The sequence below is a fragment of the Zeugodacus cucurbitae genome, chromosome 2 (assembly GCF_028554725.1).
Source record: "Zeugodacus cucurbitae isolate PBARC_wt_2022May chromosome 2, idZeuCucr1.2, whole genome shotgun sequence".
Lineage (NCBI taxonomy): Eukaryota > Metazoa > Arthropoda > Insecta > Diptera > Tephritidae > Zeugodacus > Zeugodacus cucurbitae.
This window is the reverse complement of record NC_071667.1, coordinates 60,507,503-60,531,282: the sequence shown is the minus strand read 5'-3', so window position 1 is coordinate 60,531,282 and position 23,780 is coordinate 60,507,503. Positions and strand designations below refer to the sequence as shown.

At 31.5% G+C, this 23,780-nt stretch overlaps 1 protein-coding gene across 8 annotated transcripts in view; it reads left to right on the top strand.

Moving 5' to 3' along the window:
* Window positions 1–23,780, top strand: part of LOC105217141 (cytotoxic granule associated RNA binding protein TIA1) — a 192,988-nt gene that overhangs the window by 150,006 nt on the left and 19,202 nt on the right. For 3 of the 8 annotated variants that reach the window (XM_054230209.1, XM_054230201.1, XM_054230216.1), the window contains 3 exons: window positions 1,427–1,616; window positions 1,898–2,293; window positions 5,638–5,794. In XM_054230209.1, coding sequence (XP_054086184.1) covers window positions 1,427–1,616; window positions 1,898–2,293; window positions 5,638–5,794 — 743 coding nt within the window. Of the gene's footprint in view, window positions 1–1,426; window positions 1,617–1,897; window positions 2,294–5,637; window positions 5,795–8,459; window positions 11,591–13,343; window positions 22,767–23,780 lie in introns of those variants that run through there. The other 5 variants (XM_054230202.1, XM_054230222.1, XM_054230208.1 and 2 more) reach the window with 3 other exon arrangements.

Genomic DNA, 23,780 nt, shown 5'->3' with positions numbered 1-23,780 from the left:
CCAGACTAGATAAAGAAGCGAAGCGTATGGGTCTGGTGGTGAATGAGGACAAGACGAAATATCTCCTGTCATCAAACAAACAGTCAGCGCACTCGCGTCTTGGCTCCCACGTCACTGTTGACAGTCATAACTTTGAAGTTGTAGATAATTTCGTTTATCTGGGAACCAGCATTAACAACAACAACAATGTCAGCCTTGAAATCCAACGCAGAATCACTCTTGCCAACAGGTGCTACTTTGGACTGAGTAGGCAATTGAAAAGTAAAGTCCTCTCTCGACGAACCAAAATCAAACTCTATAAGTCGCTCATTATTCCCGTCCTGATGTATGGCGCTGAAGCATGGACGATGACAACATCCGATGAGACGACTCTTGGGGTTTTCGAGAGAAAGGTTATGCGCAAGATTTATGGTCCTCTAAACATTGGCAACGGCGAATACCGCAGACGATGGAACGATGAGCTGTACGATTTATACGACGACATTGACATAGTTCAGCGAATAAAAAGACAGCGGCTACGCTGGCTAGATCATGTTGTACGGATGGAAGAAAACACTCCAGCTCTGAAAGTATTCGATGCAGTACCCGCTGCAGGAAGCCGCGGAAGAGGACGACCTCTACTCCGGTGGAAAGACCAAGTGCAAAGTGACCTGGCTTCACTTGGTGTTTCCAGTTGGCGCCAAAAAGCAAAAAGGAGGAATGAGTGGCGCGCTCTGGTGGATTCGGCTATAATCGCTTAAAGCGGTTCCTACGCCAAATATATATATATCTATAAGACACAATTTGACTATATTCGGCATAAAGTCCAATAGAATAACGAAAATCATCATATATGGTATATAATGGCCAAGACTATATCATTGAGTTCTTCATGTTCGATATCTGGGGCCTTGAAATTTTATAGTCCGATTTTGACAATTTTTCCATAAGTGAAGCCTGTCATCTGTGGCTACAGTATTTTTGTAAAGTTTTATTCTGCTATCTTCATCGGTTCCTTATGTATTCACTATAAAGTGAAGGAATCAGATGGAATTCAAAACTGAGTTATATGGGAAGTAGTCGTGGTTGTGAACCGATTTCGCACAGTTTTTATCCGTATTATCAAGGTGTCTAGAAAGTATTATATACCGAATTTCATTGAAATCGGTCGAGTAGTTCCTGAGATATGATTTACCAATAAGTAGGGGACGCCACGCCCATTTTCCATTTTGCAAAAAAATCTGAGTGCAGCTCTAATCTGCCATTTCTTCTGTAACATTTAGTGTTTCTGACGTTGCGAGAGTATAAAAAAAAATTAATAAAATAACAATTTGAGTCCAAGTCAAAATATATGATTTTCCGATATAATATTGCATTTACTTGTTCCAAGCAGTACTAATTCATAAATATGTACCCATACAATAAAAACAAACGCTTTGTTTTCCAGAAAACATCAAACCATTAACATTCGACGAGGTCTATATACAAAGCAGCCCATCAAATTGTACCGTTTATGTGGGTGGTGTCAACAGCGCCTTAACTGCGCTTAGCGAGGAAATCCTACAGAAGACCTTCTCACCGTACGGTTCGATACAGGAGATACGCGTCTTTAAGGATAAGGGCTACGCATTTGTGCGGTTAGTATTAGCAACGCCACAATGCTAAGATAATTGGCAAATATTACACACACACACATCTCACATATACACACACAAATACATACACCTACAGTCCGCAAACTATGACTTCTCTGATTTCCACACTCCTCCACATGCTGGCAAAGCCATTAATTCATTATTTGCTTTTGTACTTTACTCTTCCATGCTGGCGCGCGCAATGTTTGTTGTTGTTGTTGCTGTTGACGTGCCTGCTGTCGACCGCGCTATCTGCTGTTATGCCACGAATGCATCTGAAACAGCTTTTCGACCAAGGAAGCCGCCACACATGCAATTGTCGGCGTACATAATACGGAAATCAATGCGCAGCCCGTTAAGTGTTCGTGGGGCAAGGAGAGCGGTGATCCGAATAATGCACAGACAATCGCCAGTCAGGCGCTTAATCCAGCTGCTGCCGCTGCAGCCGGCTTCCCGTATAGTGTGGGCGCAGCAGCTGCGGCTGCAGCCGCCTATGGACAACAGTTGGCCGCCACCGGTTGCTGGTATTCACCAACGCCAACATATTCCGCTTCGTCGACCACAGCGGCTGTAACACCGGCTGCTGCCGCCTCCGCTGCCGCGGTGCAGAATCAATTCTTGCAAGGCATTCAGGGATATCATTTCGGACAGTATGGCGGCTATCAGCAAGGATATATGGGGTGAGTATGAGCATACAAACACATACACACACAAACTCATGCAAATGCATTCGCCAACAACGAATGCCTGCAACTCTACCAGTGTAAAGCAATTGAAAGCGCATACATTTAGGCGCTTGTGCGTCGCAGCTATTAACATAATTGAAGGCGATAATCGTGCTACGTGCACGCTCTGTTGTTGTTATTGCCGTCAATATCGACATCTAACAACCATTTGGCTGAATAATGTACACACCGCCTGTGCGTGGATAGCGCGTTAATGGCGGGCAATGCGCCGTAATGTATGCAACAAAAATGTGCAATTAACTCGAAATCGCTTACGAGCATTGTGCCGCAGCGCTTTATTTGCACAACCGTTAGCTGTTTTTGCATTTTTAATACAATACCATACAGCCGCCTGCTGCCAACCGCGCACACACACGATCCATCAATCGCAATTGCAAATGCTCAAAATTCGTTTTAATACGCGCATGCCACACATGTTCTGTGCTGTGTGTGTCCGTAAAGTAACGGATCGATAGCGGCGAATTGTTGCAATTTCATTGCGACATATAACCAATTATCGCCGCGAAATTCAAATGCGTACACACACACACACAGACTCTGAATTCATACAAAAAAGACAACAAATCCCTCAACTTACATGCATCCAATATACATAACGTGCAACAACACTGCATCGCCCGTCTGCCACAACAGCCAATTCACCGTTTGGTAGCCTCCCAGCGCACTATTGTACAGCGCTGAATGATGACGAAATTACTGGTTGACTGAATTCATTTGCTAATTGCAAAAGTTATGCGCAGCCAGTGCTTTCCTGTCGTCCGCTTGCACTGTCCGTTAGTCTGTTGTGGCGCTGCACACCATTATTCCCTTCGTAACTAGGCGCGCGCTTCCGTGAGAGTGTCAGTTCGTCAGTTGGATTTTCGGTTCGTCATCTCTGTATTTATGCATCCGCTTCTTTCATTAGCTCAGCGCAATGCGGTGCGTGTCTTTACGAATCTATATTTATGGCTCAGTGCAATGTTGCACAGTGTAACCTGTTAAGCATATTTAGAAAAATTGAAATATTTATTGAAAATATAGAGCAATTTTGTCGACGTTTTTTAGCACCTCAGGGGCGTATTTGCGGGAGCGAATAACCATAATAACCACAAAAATAAAAAAAATCGCTTAATTCTTAGTTTTGATAGTGGCTATAACCCCATCTTTTATTTATAGGTGGACAAATTTCTATTATTTTTAGAATTGGAATATTTTTTATGTTGAAAAGCTATATCAACAAAAGCTACGCTAGGTGGCGCTGGTATCAATGCATAGAAAGCCCCATAAAAAGGCTGCGCTTTTATTAATCCTTGTTAAAAATATGCTTAATATTTATTTAGAAAACATTTTCCAAAAACATACAAGATTTTTTTCTTTTCATTGTTGGCTATAATGTAGAGAGTATGTCAAACAAAACAGAAGCTTTCTAATATTAGGTACAGGCGTTATCAGGCATTCATAATAGCTTTAAAGCGATTGCCAAACTTTTATGAAATCGAGCCGGCGCCAATTTACTATTTCATCACCAGCAGAAGTTATCGATACGATTCATTAGAGTGGCTTGAGATTTGTCACCTTTTATGTGAGCTTATATTAAGTTCTTGATCACAAATTTAATCATACTATAATAGCGTTTTTAGACAGCCAAATAAATTGATAAATTTAAATGTTTATTGAGAAACCCTTTATTGCCTCTTATACTGACGGCTACTCGATAACCGATCAGCTGTTATACATTTTTGTTTTTGCTTTTCACGCTTAGTAGTTGGTAAGTTTCATCAGCTGAGTTATATTTTTAGCAGCGACATCTACCGTAGCTTTTATTTAGCAAAAAATTCAGCCAATCGCAGACAAAGAACGTATATCGTACATCTTCTTCGCAGAGTTGCATTTGATTTTCAAGTCGATTAAAATTCAATTATAAAATAATGTAGATTTAATTTTATATGGTAAATCGATCATAATAAGCGTTTTAATCGAGCAGAGGCGGGTTAATTGTTCAATTAGCTCCTGTCCAAAAACGCTATAAGCTACATCGGGAAGTATTTGAAGGTCTCAAAAGTATTTATTTCAAATTATAACTTGTTCATACCACTGATTTATTCTGAAATTGTGTTGAAAGCGTGACGAAAAGTCTTCAATGATAGCCACAAGGCATAACTGAGATCTATTCGAGGAAGTTGATACGTCATAAACACAAAGTAAGAAGACAGTAGACCAACATTTGAAGGAATTTCGTTACAGCAGGAGTCTTTATACTGTTTGACTTATATGTTTTTGATATCGTCTGCACAGTATACATTTCATGCGGGCTCAACCCCTAATTAACTTAAAAACGACACCGAAAACAATTACTAAAAAATTATAATGTATTTTCGATGACAGAAATGTCATAAATATGACTCAAAAACATAACATATAATTTATGTTCTAGGTTTTGAGACCACCGACGAATGAATTTTATTCACTGAAATTATGCTTTTCATCCAATTAGAGTAAATACTCAAGTTAAGATCTGCTAATAATAAAAATCACATAAAAATAAAATTAAGTAAAAAAATTTATAAAAGTAAAAATTAAAAAATATAGTTTTTTATTATGGAAATAAATTTGTTAGAGCAAATAAATTGTTCAGTAAAATTTCTCTTAAAGTAAGTTTATAGTTTATAAATCAAATTTCATATATATTGGATTTAGATTTCCAACATCTTAAATATTCTTTATGAACCATTTAATAGCTGATATTAAAATACAGTGCAACACACACACACACAGAACAAAAGTGAAACTATTCGCCGTCCTAATAACAGCTAAATTTTTGCTGGTGAATTTGTTTTAATCGCCATTCGCGAGTATTTGTTGCTATTTTTTGTTGTAAAAACTTTTCACGGCTATTAGCATTGTGGCAGTAACTCTGGCTGACACTTTAGTTGATTGCATCAATTTGTGTTTACAACATCAACATCAGATGCAGCCAATGGCGATGGTGAAAGCAATAAATATATATTTATACAAACATACATATCTATATAGTAATATATAACTATAAAAACAATAAAAAATATGAAATAAGTTGAACTAAATGCTGCTCACTGTACGACTGTCATAAATTGATGATAACTGTGTTTGTGGTTAGTGAAATTAAAAGTTTGCTAAAACACGACAACAAAAACAAAGAAAACTTTTTGCGCGAAAAAATAAATATTTTTTTGGTAATTAAATAATATTTTTGTTTTTAAATTTTGTAAACAAAAAACATATTTTTAAATTGCCTCTTCTTCTCTCCCCCGCATCTGCAGCATGGGCGTACAGATACCGGCCACTTGGCAAGGCGTGGCCACCCAAGCGCAAATCTCACCTGCACAACAGTTGGCGACGGGCGTACCCGGTGCTGGTATACCACAAGCTGCCGGCGTGGTCGCCTATCCGATTCAGCAATTTCAAGTGAGCCCACAGGTAGGTCACGTTTCATGTCTTTACAATTACAACAACAATGATGATATATGTAAACCTCATTGTTGTTGTTGTTATTATTGTGTTAGTGCTCGTTACAATTACAATTACAGTTGCTAGTTGGAGTTGCAAGTTGGAAAGTGTTTATAATTTATTGTTGTTGCATTATTTTTATTTTTTTTTTATATTTTTTATTGCATGCGATATTTAATGACCTAAAATGATTGAGATCCCTCATTTGCATTATGATTTTTTGTTTTAAGTATATTTAACAACAAAAATATATGAATAGCAAATTGTCTAAAAATCTTATAAGCATGCTCATAGCCTTTTTACACAGTAGCTAATTGATCAATTAACCGGCCTCTGCTCGATTAAAATGCTTATTAAGATTGATTTACCATACAAAATAAAAATCTACATTGGATTTCAATTGAATTTTAATCGACTTGAAAATGAAACGCAACTCTGCTACAAAAACATATGTTCTTTGTCTGCGATTGACTTTTTTTTTTGTTAAAAAGAAGCTACGGTAGATGTCGCTGCTAAAAAATTTCAATCAGCTGATGAAACTTACCAACTTCTTATGAAAAGCAAAAAACAAAAATGTATAACAGCTGATCGATTATCGAGTAGCCGGCAGTGTGAAAGGCAAAACAAGGGTTTCTCAATCAAAATTTTAATTGATCAATTAATTTGGCTGTGTGAAAACGCTGTAATGACATTTACTGTAATTAGGAACCAAGATAATCCAAAGAGCAGAGTGCAAGGAATGAATATGCTTCGATTCGCCCATATGTGGCAAGTATATTTCAATAAATGAATTCAATTTTCGATTTCTGTTATCCGAAACATCAATAAATACCAGATCTCACAAGGATCCAGTACTGAGTATTGATCCAATTGTTTGATGTGAATGTTCAGAATTTGTTGTGAGAGTTCAGAATTCCTTTAGTTTGTAAAACGCCTAAAATTAGCGCAAGTGGTCGCTGAAAACTTTATATACATCTAACTCTAGCAACTAGACTTTAGAGTACCATCTTGAATAAGAAATGTCAATAAAGAAGCGACAGGAAGAGACCTCATTTAACTTATTTATATGCTGACGAACCTTGAGTGTTCTAGATAACTTCATTTAGCACTTATTGTAGATTGTGAAGAAGGAGCAAACAATAATTGTTATTAGAGTTTTAATGGACGATATGAGTGCGATATTAGTATGACCTTAACATAGACATAGCTATCTTTCACAAAACATACAGAATACCGCAACCTTGTGTTCTGAGTATATACCAAATATGCTGACCTTAGTTAAGCAATTGAATATATATATAAAATCGTCTATCGGACTTGTTTATAATTTTTCAAAACTATTTAAACACCACTTTCAAAAAGAGTTGGTCTACCTTCAGAATATATTGTATGTATATCACTAAATACTGCAGAAATTATTTGTTTTTCGGATCTGCCGTTCCTTTTTGCTTTTTGGCGCCAACTGGAAACACCAAGTGAAGCCAGGTCACTTTGCACTTGTCTTTCCACCGGAGTGGAGGTCGTCCTCTTCCGTGGCTTCCTCCAGCGGGTACTGCATCGAACACTTTCAGAGCTGGAGTATTTTCATCCCTTCGTACAACATGACCTAGGCAGCGTAGCCGCTGTCTTTTTATTCGCTGAACTATGTCAATGTCGTCGTATAACTCGTACAGCTCATCGTTCCATCGTCTGCGGTATCGGCATACGCCAGCAGCTGTACACTCTTATAGAAGATTGTACCTTCTCTATTTAGCTCTGCAGCTCGTATTATTTTCTCCAGCAATACATTGAAAAAGTCGCACGATAGTCAGTCACCCTGTCTGAAGCCTAGTTTGGTATCGAACTGCTCGGGTACCGGGTTAATAGTACTTTAATGGCTACGTTCCAAAAGTAATGGTCTTCGTCAAGAAAAGTTAGAAAACTTCAAATGATTTAATGTTTAATTATCTTTAGAGTAGGGTAAGTCATTCCGGTCAGATTTAACCTAATATTTAGTAATACAGTGGAACTTCCCTAACTCGAAGTTCCCCTTAAATCGAACTGCCAATAGTGAGAAATCAAATTTCATACAACTTTCCTTCCATAAATCGAACTTTTCGACCTGGGCATAATAATAAAAATAAATTTTTACTATCGACGCAGAATTATAAAAGAGTTAAAGAGGAAAACAGCGGTGATTCGAGTTATAAAAGTTCCACTTTAGTATATTACCTTCTGTAATAACGCACTTAGTTTTCATGATTTTTATGGCATGTCTTTACACATTATTTTTTTATTATTATTCTACCTTTAAATGCTATATGCTATAATTTTATAATTAATTAATGATGCAATTTTTTTTATAAAATTTTATAATAAAAGTTATGCGTATTTCACACTTCCTGCAATTATAAAAAAAATTTTATAGAATATAAAAGTGTTTGCAAATATCAATTTTATATTGCACCTGCCAATATTATATTTTATAATAACTTGCCATGTTTCATACATTTGTATATATGTAATTCATATAAATAACTGTTAATATATATGCATTTTCAACCTTTTTATCGACATTTTATTCATTAAAATTTTACTACAATTTTTTCCTACTACTTTTTCCAATTTTTACTAACACCTCATATTATTTTTTAAGGTTTATCCTTTACTTTTGCAGGCACAGTAAACCCACATATAAGATAGCATAAAAAAAACATGATAAATTACATAATTAGCTTTAAGGCATATTGTTATAGATGATTGTAAGAATTAACAAGCAAAAAACAAATATATATATATATATATACATAGCGGTAGTTTTGACAAAATGCAAAAGAAAAAATACAAAAAAAAAAATAAATAAATATATATGAATATAATAAATAATTATTAAATGTGTAAATATTTTAAGCAACACAAAGCACAGTGGAAAAGTAGCGAGTTTAGTGAAACACCGTAAAAAAAAAAAATAAAAGCAAAATTTTTTGCACAGAAAGTTGAAAAAGAAACATTGTAATGTAGTAATTATATAAATAGCGATTACTTTGCCGCAACAAAATGAAGGCAAACTGTAGTGGAAACTACTAAAATTAGTTTATTAGCAAACATAAATATATATGTATGTATTAGGGCAAAAATGCAAACTAAAAGGGCGCGGAGCATGTGCAATAACAAAAATAGCGTGAAGAAGAAGAAGAAGCGAAAGCTAAAAATAAAAAAAAAAAAAATAATTGTAATAATATTTATAAAAGCAAAATAGATTTGTGTACGTAATTAATAAATTAGCAGCACACGGTAGAAACATAGAAAAATAACAAATGGCGGCATAGAAGAGGTAGAAGCATGTTGAAGAAGGTAATGCAACACAACCACACTCGAGCAATTTAACAGCAAAAATAAATTTGCGGTGAATGAAGTGCGACAGACAACACTTGATGATGAAGATGAAGTGGAATTCATTGGTTTACAATTTTTACACACCACCTCCACCAACCACATCGAAGTCAGCGAGAGCTTATGTGCGCCAAAGTGCATTTTTAATAGAAATAGAAATGCAATGTAGTGTTAGTGTGTATTACAAATGGAATATGTATATGTAATAATTAGTGAATTTTGCTTAAAACGCAAGCAAACGCACACACAAACACCCACACGTACACATATATAAGTATATACATACTCGCACTGAAATTAGCTGGCATACAAACTTATGAAGAATAGTTTTAGGCGCAGCAGCTGTAAGGCGCTTTATATTTGCACGCATACATACAATTATACATATTATGTGTCTAAAACAATACATAACTGTAGCTGTACATACTCATATATACATATATATACCACATACATATATATTTAGACTGTCGAAGCTATCACAGCAGCAGCGGTGAATTTGTTTGCGTTACGCTTGCAGAAACCTGCACACACTTCTTGGTTTTAATAGCTATTGTGTGCGTAAGCTCAAAAATATAAGTCCACATTGGTACACAGTAATCCTAAAAAGAAACACTAACTACTTACAAATATAACAAAAAACAAGCAAAAAATCTTTTGTAATCTAAAATAATCTAAAACGAATATTGCACTAGTGCCTGTATGACTAAAAACGAATGAAAATGAAACACAAAAAGAAGAACTAAAATTAAATTACAACTGAAACTAAAATAAAAGGAAATTGAATTTGTCTATAAATTGCCAGAAAATAACTAAATGAAAAATAATTGAAATTACTTTTTGCGAGAAATAAAAAAAAAAAAAAATATTGAAACAGATGTTAAAGAGAATTTTTCGACATATATGCTTCTAATCAGTCAAAACGTATAACAAATAATTTACAAAAAACTGAGAGCTTTCATTAAAAGCTTGCACTCAAAGTTCATTTTTACAAAAATTTCATTGAAAGCTCACAATTTCAAAAGCTTTCACGAACCGCTAATTTTTCAAAAGCTTTCATTAAAGCTCGTGAGTTCAAAAGCTTTTACTGAAAACTCATTTTTCATAAAATTTCACTGAAAAAACGAAAAGAAATTAGTCAAAACGTATACAAATAATTTAGAAAAAACTGAGAGCTTTCATTAAAAGCTTTCACTCAAAGCTCATTTTTACAAAAAGATTTATTGAAAGCTCATAATTTCAAATCTTTCACTAAAATATAATTTTTCAAAAGCTTTCATGAACCGCTAATTTTTCAAAAGCTCTCATAAAAGCTCGTGAGTTCAAATGCTTTCACTGAAAGCTCATTTTTCATCAGATTTCACTGAAAGCTAATTTTTCATAAACCTGCATTAAAAGCTCATGATTTCAAAAGTTTTAATAAAACCACTCATATCCTGAAAGCTAATATTCAAATTGAGTAACACTGCACAAGCTACATAAATCTAATTTATATACACTTTTAGACCACAGAAATTGAAACACTTACCCGCACAAAAGTTCAACTTCATACTAAAACAAAATAGCAATAAAAATTGTATTTTATTTACTTTATTTCTATGCGTCCACTGTATAATGTAGCCCACTCATATTCCCAAAAACAACACTGAATTAGTTAAATATAAAAAATCCGTTATTTTTAACATTTCTATCGGTAATTATAACCTTGAACGTTATGCAGCATGAAAGGCGGGGCTGAAAGGAGGAGTTACAGTGAAATCATCAATAGTTGGGGCAAACTCAATAGCACATTTCCTAATTAATTGCTGCCCTATGATTATGTGCCGAACAACACACACACACACACATTTTGCAGCTCTTCATATTAACTGCTGCATTGCAAAATTAGCTAAACAATTCACGAAATACTCGCAGCGATTTACTTCGTAATCACAGTTCAAATATTCCATTTTCAAGTACTTATTAGTAAATGCTTATTTGTATTGAGCTTGCAGACACACACACAGTGGCACATTAATTGCGATTATAATTGATTATCAAGTCGATTTGTCTTTCATCAAGGACACGATGGGAGTAGCTATGTCAGATAGCGAAAGTGTATTGTTAAATAAACTTTCTGGGTTATGATTTGTGAGTTAAAATTTTCCGAAATTAAATAAAGTAGTAAAGTGAAAGCCAGTATTCAGTTAGCTAGTAAAAAGCAAGGTTAGGTTAGGGTAGAGTATGAAGAAGTAGTTTAAGTTCTCTTTGCTGATACAAAAATTGCAGCTTTTTATATATTCAAAGCTCCAAACGAAAGCTCCGTAAAGCTTTCATCACTTTGCACTTGCTTTTTAATAGCTTTTTTCAAGCACTACTTTTTCTTAAGCTCCAAACGAAAGCTCCGGAAAGCTTTCAACACTTTGCACTTGCTATTCAAAAGCTTTCACCCAACATATCCGATAATTATATGCCCTGACCATTCGAAATGTTCATCCCTATTTTAAACATTACGGAATTTTCTACAACGCGGTTCACTTGTGTTGTAAAGATATATTTAACAGTTCATATTCGTAAATCATTAAATATTTGGTCAAGTTTTGGTGTAATGTGTCCAAAAAAGTTGTCACATATTTGAAAATATCACATGATTTCCACATAATTACAACCAATCATAAACAATAGTTGAACCCCAAATAACAACCGTTACAACTGCGAGCTTTCAAAATCAAAGTCAAACATACCATTTTCAGCAACTGTATATTCCATAAAAATCAGCTTTCTATACCACTCAATATTTTATGAAACTCCTCTACACCTAACTATATATGAGTATTTTGCACTTGCTTATGTTTCCTATTTATAAAACCGCTCAACCTTGTAATATAAGCTTACATTTTTTGGAGCAATTAAAATCCCAACTAACAACTAGCTCAGCAAACAGCTATTTACTAATGCTCCCTCAAACTTTTTAACAGTACCTAGCAACCCACTTGAAATGATAATAGCTTTGCTACCAAATTCATTTTATTTTGCTACCCACCTTTCATTAAAATATATTTTTGTAAACTTGTTTCTTTCGGACAACTCCAATTTTTTTCCTGCTTCTGTATTGTAATTAATGCTATTAAAGTGAATTTCGTAGCATATTTGAGTTGAAACAACAAGTTTGGAGTATCTACAATGAATTGGAAAAGATTAAGTTTGGCTTACAGAAGGTCTTTACTTGGAAATATTAATTATTTCTATAATGGAAAATTATGAAAAATTATTTTGTTATTTAAAATAGTTTATTTACTTGAATAGTGCTTTAAAAAAATCGATCAATTAAAGCTCAACTGTTTGAACTTTTAGTCTGTACGTACCTTTCCACGAAATTTCACTGAACCCCCTCCTTTTTCGATCATCAGAGAATCTTGAAAATTCTTCGGGTGGTATTTTGTTCATTGAAATATTTGCGATATATATATTCATTGTTTCGATTCTAGATTCATATTAATCTCTATGATGACCATGACAGCATTAATTGCGTTCTTAGACAGAAGCTAAATGATCAATTAACCACCCTCTGCTCGATTAAAACACTGATTAAGATCGATTTACCAAACATAATAAAATCTACATTTATTTCTAATTCATTTTTAATCGACTTGAAAATGAAATGCAACTCTGCGACAAAGACCGCATTTGTAATTATATACATATACGTTCTTTGTCTGCGATTGGCTGTATTTTTTTATCCAAAAAAGGTAGGGTAGATGTCGCCGCTGAAAATATCAATAAGCTGATGAAACTTACCAACTTCTTATGAAAAGCAAAAACAAAAATGTATAACAGCTGATCAGTTATCGAGTAACCGGCAGTGTGAAGGGCAAAAAAGGGTTTCTCAATCAAAATTTTAATTGATCAATTAATTTGGTTGTCTAAAAACGCTATAAGAGAGACTATACTGAGAATAACTTTAATGCCCTTAATATGTAAACAAATCATATTTCCTACCGATTTGAAACTAAACAAATAAATTCACACAACGCCCTAACATTCAGTATGAATATTGAAAATTTCCCTTCTGCAAGCTAAACTTAATAAATTTTCCTAAATCTCAAAATATTCAAATATTGCTAAGCGTTAATTGTTATTTATTTAAATTTCTCTATTTGTTTTTCAGTTGCCAGAAGATGAATGGTTAGCCGCAAATTTAATATGTTAGTTATAAGTGAAGTTATGTTGTAATTATGAATATACACAAATAGACAAACATACAAACATACAAGAAATGAATTATGTTTGTGAAAATATTTTAACAAATTAGACGAGTACATATGTTATAAATGCACATACATACATGCAAAATCCTTGAACTGTAATCAATGGTTTATAGGAGACGTTTGCGCCTATACATATTATTGTTTATAAACAGCTGATGGTCTGAGGAGACTTAAATGTCGCTGGGAAGATATATTTTGGGAACACAACAAATATCAAAGAGACGCGCTCGCAACAATCATGCGATTTATATATTTCTTTAATTTTAATAATTTTTTTTAATAATTATTTAATTTCTGCTCATATACACATGAGGTTATTTTTAGTTATTTTTTTCTGAAGGTAGGGTATCTGAAGAATATGGAAAATATATACGCATGAACAACAACTTTTTTTATTGCAACAATTTACAATGATACAAACTATACATCGTTATATTGGTATTTCTGGGATTCTTCATAAGCTGCATATAGAATTTTTGCCAAATAAATTCAGTAGACCATTTCGTGAGACCAAACGATACATTTGCTCCTATGATAATATTGAAACAAAATTGTTTCCTGGTAGAATTTAAATGAGAATACTTGGAATTTATAACCACATTTTTGTCTCAGTAAGGAATTTGTAGTCTAACCAAAATCGTTTTGAGTGATTATAGATTTCTGAGTATACCAAGGAAATAATTAAAAGAAAATTTATTTCAAAACGATCACAAACTGAAACACCTATATTATTCCACTGAAGTGATGGATTACTATACAAATTTCCAATATTTTCCGAGATTTCCAATTATGTAACTTACATATACAGAGTGGATGCAAAAAGCTCATAATTTTTATATTATTTTTTTTTTTTTAATTATATTGAAATAGATGTTAAAGAGAATTTTCCAAAATGTATGCTTGAAATATGTCAGAAGGTATAAGAAATAATTAAAAAACAGAAGTGCTTCATTAAAAGCTTTCACTGAAAGCTCATTTTTACGCAAATTTAATCAAAAGCTCATAATTTCAAAAGCTAATTAACGAAAATATATTAGCCAAAGTGTATAACAAATTATTTACAAAAAAATGAGAGCTTTCATTAAAAGCTTTCGCTGAAAGCTCATTTTTACACAAATTTAATCAAAAGCTCATAATTTCAAAAGCTAATTTTTCAAAAGCTCGTGAGTTCAAAGCTTTCCAAGCTCATAATTTCGAAAGCTTTCACGAAAAGCTAATTTTTCAAAAGCTCGTGAGTTCAAAGCTTTCCAAAATTTCCAATATTTTCCGACTTTTCCAATTTTTGTAACTTATACGGGCAAACATATACTGAGTGGGTACAAAAAGCTCATATTTTTTATATTATTTTTTTAATTATCTGTTAAATAATTCGTCACGTTCATGCATTCATACATACAGAAATATATACACGATCAAAACACATAAATAAGTTACCTTGATAAACGGTTTTTTTAACAGCAGATACATATATACATACATATATATATTTATACAAACAAGTACTACATGTATGATTATGTATCAATTAAAATGCAAAACTGAAGTAATTACAATGAAAAAAATATATAAAAAATTAAAAAAAAATTAAATTATGAGTATCTCCATATGTGAGATGGCATCGTATATTGTGTATGTATAGCAAGTAGAGAATTATAAGAGCATATACTATCAAATATAAGCATATATGTAAATATATATTTATATATATGAAGTATATATATGTACGTAAGACATAAAAGTACTTATGAAATCAATTTATATACATACATACATGCATAATACTCATAAATAATCACATATATGTATATGAATGTGTGTAGCAGCAAAGGTATGTATAGTGTAGAAAAAAAATAAAACGAAAAAAGAACCGTAGTATTCTTAAATGTAGCACCAGCTAGTAAAATTAATAAGTACATGAGCAAACGAATTACAATTTAGAGGTGAGAAGCAGCAACATAGACACACACACACATACAAAAATAGCTGTAGCTTTAGTGAGCATATGGAGTTATCGGAGGCAGAGACATGTAGACATACATGCATGAGGCTGTTCGTTGTTTCTACGCATACAATAGCACGCGGAGATGACATACATACATACATATACAACTATTAATATGAGTAGGTGTTAGCAAACATGCATACATTTGTATATCATAAGGCGCTAAGCACATAGCGAGCAACACACACATACAAGCACGAGCTACAAAGCGTGCAATCTGCCAAAAAATATATTATTTCTTGGTTTAAATGCAGCAAAACAACAAAAAAAGTTGGTATTACATAATATATAATAATCGTTGATTGTTTTGGAAGTTTATATGAGAGAAATATTTTTTTTTATTATTATTATTTGAGGTTAGAAACCCACAAATTATTACAAAAAATGTGGAAGTGGCTGAAATTTTTTTAAATTATTTATATGAATTTTGTTACAAAAACAACAATTAATGAAGTATTTGGCGCAAAATGTGCACTACAAAAGCACAATTTGAGCAATTTTGAGAAGCAGCGGAAAGTTGAAGACAATTATGCAAAATATTAAGCAACAAAAACAAAAAAAAAAATATTGAATGTATATAATATAACATGTGTATTTATATACATATATATATATACATATTTAGTACATAACCCTAGTAGAATTAGCCAAGCAGCAAAGTGACGTAAATTAGGAACAAAGGTAAAATAAATATTGCAAAAAAACACATACACATATACATATAATATATATAAACATTGCAACAACAAAATGCAAAAATATTAGTTTTAAGCAGGCAGTAGAAGTAGAAGAAGCAGAAGAAGAAGAGTATGTTGCAGTTTACGAAAATGCATTAAAAAAAAATTGTTTGTTAAAGTTTGCGCTACATATCAGTGAGTAAATTACGAAAAATTAAAAATACAAAAAAAAACATAAAATACAAAAATAAAAAATATATATAATTATAAAAATAAATGAAAAAATATATAAAAAAATAAAAATAAAAAATATATATAAATAAATAAATGAAAAAAAAACTAGTAGAAATATACATACATACATATGTTATGTATAACAAGTGAGAAGTCAACGCAAGATATTAATGAAACAAAAAAACTGTATAAATAATACACACTTGTCTGTGTATTTGTTGGGAATTATAAAATTTGTATAACAAAAAGTAAAACAAGAAAAAACAGTTCTAAAGGCTAATAAATAAAATAATAAAGGAAATTATAAAAAAAAAATATATTATTATATAATTTAATAGCTGCATTAAATATGTGTAGGAGACTATATAAATGCAGTGAATAACCAACAGCATTAGACACAAATATTTTACAAGAACAAAATAAAAACCTACATTAACACGAAAACAATATTCTTTATGCTACAATAGATAGTTCACTCTATCGACATAGAAATATATACATAAACCTACGAGTATGTATGCAATAAATAGGTAATATTATGTACGAGTATATATAACATTAATTTGCTGATAGACATACATACGTTAATGGACAAAGGTGTATTTGTAAATTATATTTTAGGCAATAAACCAAAAGATGGCATACAAATGTTAAGTTCCATATATAGGGTGAACAAACCACACATATAGACCTACTGACATGCAGACAAAATAGTGAGGAATTAAGAAAAAATACTAGCTATATTAACGCCATACATACATATATAATTTCGACAATGAAAAAGTAAGTCATTTTTTATATACAATCAGTCAGTGTAGACAGTATTTTACAGTTTTTTTAAGGTTTGTTACCAAAATGCATATATAATTTGCTTAAAATGCATACGAAAGCTTTAGAGGAGCGCTGAGCTTTCATAAGAGCTTAAAATGAATTTAAAAAGCTTTCTTCACTAAAAAGCTTTCTTTACCCAAATCGCAACAGGCTATACAGATCAATTTAGTAATATTGTGGGCGAGATATTCTAATTTTTTCATTTCACTAAGTGAAAGCTCATGTTAAAACTCTGTGAAATATTTCCCTTCTCAAAAATGTTGCCTTTGTTCAAATAGCTTTTCCTTAGTGAGAACATTTTTAAAACGAAGTATTCTTACTTTTTCATTTCACGAAGTAAAAGCTCATGCTAAACTTAAAAACACCGTGAAATCTGAAAAAAGCTTTTGCCAGCTTTAAAGAGAGCTTAGTAAGAACATTCTTAAAACGACATATTCCCACCATTCATTTCACTAAGTGAAAGCTCAAGCTTAACTTAAAAACTTCGTAAAATCTTTCCCATTCAAAAAGTTATGTCTTCATTCAACAATCTTTGAGAGTTTTCAGTATTAATTACTGAATAGCTACGACAATTACTTCTGATAAAAACTTTATTAAGACAAAAATATTTTTCTGACCATGAAAGCTTTCCATTTAACCAAAATAAGGCGACAAAAAATTAATTCTGCAGTGATTTCAAAAGTGATGAAAGCTTTGCGTGTATATTATTTTTAAAGAATTTCACTCACGAGATGTGTCATCACTTCATTTTTATTTATTTTACATTTAAATTATTTAAAAAAAAAGTTCACTCTCGATATGTATTATCACTTCTTTTTTTCATAGCTTGCCCATTTTATGCGGCTCAAAAAGCTTTAACGAGCTTTTTAGGCACATCTACAGTACTAATACAATGCCGTGTTAAATGACATATTCTTTGTTCGAGCCTGAACCTTCACTATTTTGAAAGCTCGGTAAGCTCTCCAGCGTGGTATTTTTCACTAATTCATTACATTTTGCATATTTAGAGACATTTCGAAAATTCTTTAACTGTTTCTTTGTCTGTTATCATTGATTTTTATTCCTTTTGTAGCATAATATTAAAAAAAAAAAAAACAAAAAACACTAACAACCGAACCATAACTATCCAAACCATTGGCTTTTCAACTAACGTTCCTTTAGCAACGCATCGGCATGTTAACTGAAAGTGTTCCATAATCACTACTAAAATACTACTAATACTAATCCAAAGTACTTGCATACATACATATTTACTAAGCGCTTAGTTAATTAATTAATAAATTGCCTATGTGTGTGTGTACGCGCAATGTGGTAGTGAATTCATTATTTAATTTTTATGATTTTTCCATTAAATAAATATTTATGCAGGTACACTTACGAAGTTTATCATAACCACACGATATTTACATACAAACATAACTAAATGCAGTAGGTGAATAAAATCAATACATACATACATACACATATGTATAATATATATAAAAATATTAATATATATACTAGTGAAGGCACCAAGCAGAAGCAGAAGCAGCATTATTTTAAGTACTTTAGTCAATTTAGTAAGATTTGAATGGTGTAGCAACGGTAGTGTAATTGAATAGCTGAGTAGCTTAAAAGTGCGGTAGCAGTAGTAGTTGAAACGAGCAAAGTCGATAAGATGATGTGTGCTGAACGAAAGCGTAGTCAGTGTCAGTGATGCCACATCTAAGATAATTAATATGAAAAACCAGTGCGTTGTGTATGGGCGGTGGAATTTGAGGGCAAATCAAAGTTACAAATACAAATATGAAAACCAAAACCAATCATATAAGAGTATTATATGCAATAAAAGTAGCAGTAACAACAACAAAAACAAGAAAAACCAAATAAACTAGAATATGTGTAATAAGTATAATTACATATATAAATATTAAAATATATAAATATATATATACATATAAATTTACATATATACAAGCAGAATATAAATGAAATTACAAAACATATACATACATACATACAAACATAACATAACATACATATACGAGCATAAGTGTATACAGACGTAGCATAAATGAAATTAGTAAAAATAGTTGCCGGCAGTGGGTTAAACAAAAAATCAAAAAACCACAAAAAAGTCAAAATATACATACATATATATAAATATAGAACAAAAACCAACAAAAAAAAATATAAAATTAGAAATATTTGATACGCATTACAATGTAAACAACTGCATGCATATATAGCCTGTGTGTGTATATAAAACAGAAGTTAGCCTACGTAAACACATATAGCTGTTGTTGTAGGAGCAACAAAAAAAAATAGCCACAAGTTATGAATTAAATAGGAAAGCAATGTTTATTTATTTACTGGCGAAATTGTGAAACAGTGCAAAAAAAGAAACTTACGCAAAAAGGCAAATATTTGATCAAATAAGCTAAACAATAGCCAACACACACCATATTACTTAGTTTATAACGGAGTACATATGTAGAAAGTAAATGAAAATAGCAATCAAAAATATTTATGCAACATTAAAATGGTGGTTATGTGCAATAAAATGAGCGTGCAAGTGAACAAACAGTACACCTTCGAATAAATAATTTCATGAAAGCTTTGTTGGTAGTGGTGAAAGCTCATTTTTTAAATTACAAATTGTAGCATTTAATAAAAGTTAGGTTATGTTATATAAAATGAGCAAGGAAGCGATCATTAAGTACCTTTTCGCATAAATAATTTCATGAAAGCTTTGTTGGTAGTGGTGAAAGCTCATTTTTTAAATTAAAAATTGAAACATGTAATAAAAGTTAGGTTGTGTACTATAAAATGAGCGTGCAAGTGAACAAACAGTACACTTTCGAATAAATAATTTCATGCAAGCTTTGTTGGAAGTGGTGAAAGCTCATTTGTTGAATGACAATTTGTTATCGAAAATATTTTATAAAGTTTCAAAATCATATACAAAATTTAGATTCAAAAAAATTACTTGTGAAAGCTCTAAAAGCTTGAAAATCACATATACATTTTTAATCGAACATTTCTGCGGAAGCTTATTATAAAGTAGGTGGTGTCAGTTAAGTGAGCATAGAGTGTAACATATATAGCTCGATGAAATATTATTGTGGTTACTTCTGTTGTCAAATATATTAATCAAAGAGAAGATTAAATTTTATAAAGCTTATAAAATGCTTAAAAATATGTAAGCTCACAAGATTTTTTATAACTAAAAGAGCTTACGTCAGAAGTTCTACGAAATTTAATGCATTCTTCGAGACAATGGAAATAATGTACTTTCAAAGTGAAAGCTTTACGAAAAATACAATATTTTTGATAATAAAATCATAAAATAAAAACGGTTATAACTGAATGGAAAGAACTGCAGAAAAATGCAAATATGTGTGTTCTCTTTTAAGTTGAACTATTGATAACAATTAAACAGCTGAAGCTTATCATTGAAGAAGATAATTTAAAATGAAGCATAAGCTTTTGTTGTTCAAACGTATTCAATACTTCATGCTATTGGATAGACCTCAATCAATTTGCATTTCATAGATGACAACGATTGCTAAAAAAATCAGCTAATATGCTATGTGCTTTTAACAAAGCTAAATGACATTCCTTTATTTGTAATTGAGCTTTCATCAAAGTGTGCAGAGCTTTCGAAAACTTTCACTGAGCTTTCATAAAAAGTTTATTAAATTTAAAAAGTGGATGTTTATGTTATCAAAAGTGAAGTAAATATACATATGTGTAACCCAAAGCTTTCACAGCGCAAAAAGCTCTTTGAGTATCAAAGCTTAGTACCATAAATTTCACGCTCATTATATTTGCATAACGAAAGAGAAGTGTGTACTAGAAAATCAATATTTTATTAGTGAAATGTATGCAGTTTTAAACACAACAACAAAAATAAATATAATTTTTTTTAGAAAACTAAAATTATAAATATCAAAAATCAAACCATTGCAAATATTGAAATCAAAATGATGAGCAGCAAACCAAAAGTAAACAAATATAAATAGACAAAGCTATATAGCTACATATTAATAATACAAGAAATAAGAAGACGTGTGTATATGCAATTAAAGAACTCATTTGAACTCAAAATATATATATGTAAGTCAATAAGGGAAAAGCAATTAGTGCTGCGTAAAAGGTGTTTCAGAAGATACGTGTTTGAAAAGTTTCAATGAACTTTGATGAAAATTTATATTTTTTAATATTAAAATGAAATGGAATTCTTGGAAAAGTTCTAAAATTTTTCAACTGCCAAATAACTGGAGAATTCAAGCGTTGAAACAGAAAGCTTTTAGGCTTTATACTCGACGCGTATCTTCTGTGGCACATTTGCTAAATATAAACCACAAATAGTAGAAGTGAAAAAGCCCAGACACAACAGAATTCATAAAGAAGGACATAAAGCCGAAAATGAATATAAAAAGAAATATGAAATAACTGAAAATCAAATTAATTACCGTTAAAGCAAGAATGCACAACGCAGCAAACATATACATAAGTATAAAAGTGGAAGTCAACAAGCAACTGGGAAATAAATATAAAATATTTTAGCATGTATTGGTAGTGTAGACACACTGTAGGCAAACGTCAACGTGAAAAGTGAGAAACGCAAGTAGTTTGAATAGAAATCGTAGCATATTGACTGCAGTATTGCAATTATTTTGTAGGCATTTAAGTGATGGTTGAGCGTTTAAGCGCAGCAAACACAGCAAATACATAAGAACTAAGCAAACAAAGAAATATTAAAGCAAATTAAAAAAAATATAAAAATAGCATAAAACCGTCAAGCCGAAAGCATGCAAAGAGCCTGAAGAAAAAATATTAGAAATAATGATAAATTATAAATAAATAAAAAATAAAAACAAAATATATGTAGTAACGCATAATATACAATTAACAATTATTTATACAATTGGCGAATATTTGATTACAAAAAAGAAAAAGTAAACAAAAACTGTTGAAAAGTATATATTTAAAGAAAATGAAAACCAAAAAAAAAAAAAAACATAATGTATCAGAAACATGAAAAAAAACATTTTGTTATGGCCATATTTGGTGAGCTCCCAACAAAATTGCATATATTGAAAGAAAGCAGCATTAAATTATATATTTAACACTAGGCGCATAAATGAAGAAAAATAAAAAAAAATAAAATATAAATATAACAGTAAACTGAAAACAAAAAAAAAATTATGTTTGTAACAAGGAAAGGCTAAGATTTTTCGCAGCAGTTGCTACATTTTAACTGTTAGCCAGATGAAACACACAAACACTTATACCATATACAACACACTAGCACACTTATACAAAAACGAAAACAAGAAAACAAAAAATATACCCACGCGTTACAACAAAAACAAATATATATATTATAAATAATAAAAAGAAAACAACACAACAAGTGGCATAGAAGTAAAGCAAAGAAAACCCAGCTAAGAACTTCACGCACCCAATATGGGTGACGAATTTTGCTGCAAACAGTTGAGGCATATACATATACATAAATAAAAATAAAAATATTCAGCAAAAATATAATTAGTGAAAGTATGAATGCTGAATATAATAAATAAATAAAGAAACGAAAATAATAATATTAACAACAACAACAACAACCATAGCGCAGTTGCCGTGAAGATTATATATTATGTAAAACTATAAGTGAAACTATATAAAATATAATATGCAACACAAGCTGCAACAAACAACAACAAAAACATTTAACAAAAACCAAAAATGTAATGTCAAAGCAACAATTGACAAACCAAAAAAAAAAACACAAAAACAAAAACAAAATAAACATATATATATTATATATATATACATTTAAATCAAATATTGACACGAATAAAATAAAAAGCAAACCAAAAAAATTTTGTAAAATAAAAAAAAAATACTTCAAAGTTGTTGTTATTTTGCCGATGGCCAGTTGGTTGAAGGTAAGTGCCACGATTTTGGTGTATAGATAGTTTCTAATCTGGGATAGGAATAATTGTAGTCAAATTGTACCAAAATACAAATGTGAAGTTCTATACAAGTTCCAACATTCTTGAGCGGGTTTGTATACCTTTAAACAAATATTAACAGCGGATGCTCAGCAGAGATCTGAACGTAAGCCTAAATTATGTTCTATGGTTATCCTGAACATTAATGGCTCTTTACTCTTACAGTTGTCGACATCTGTGCGGTACGCCATTTTTAATTTATGAAAAATACGAGTTCGAAGGGGAGCTTCTGCTCTTTCATACACATTCACACACTTCATTTGTAGTCTCACAGAAGGCAAACCTTTTACTATAATGTTAAGACTATGCTGTACTCCAAAGTAAATTAATTGAGTTATCGATTATGCCAAGAAGAATAGACTTATCGTAGGATGTCACTGGACATATCTCAGCAAAAATCAAACGAGCATATGAATATAGTAATGGCTTTCTATATTTTATCACTCATATTTTTTATATTCATTAAGAAATCACATTATTTGAACAACTTCCATTTTATTATTTAATATAGGTGTAATCGAGAATCATATTTATATTTCCCAAATTAACGATTCCACCCTATACTTTTAGAGTATTTGATATTTTGTGGAT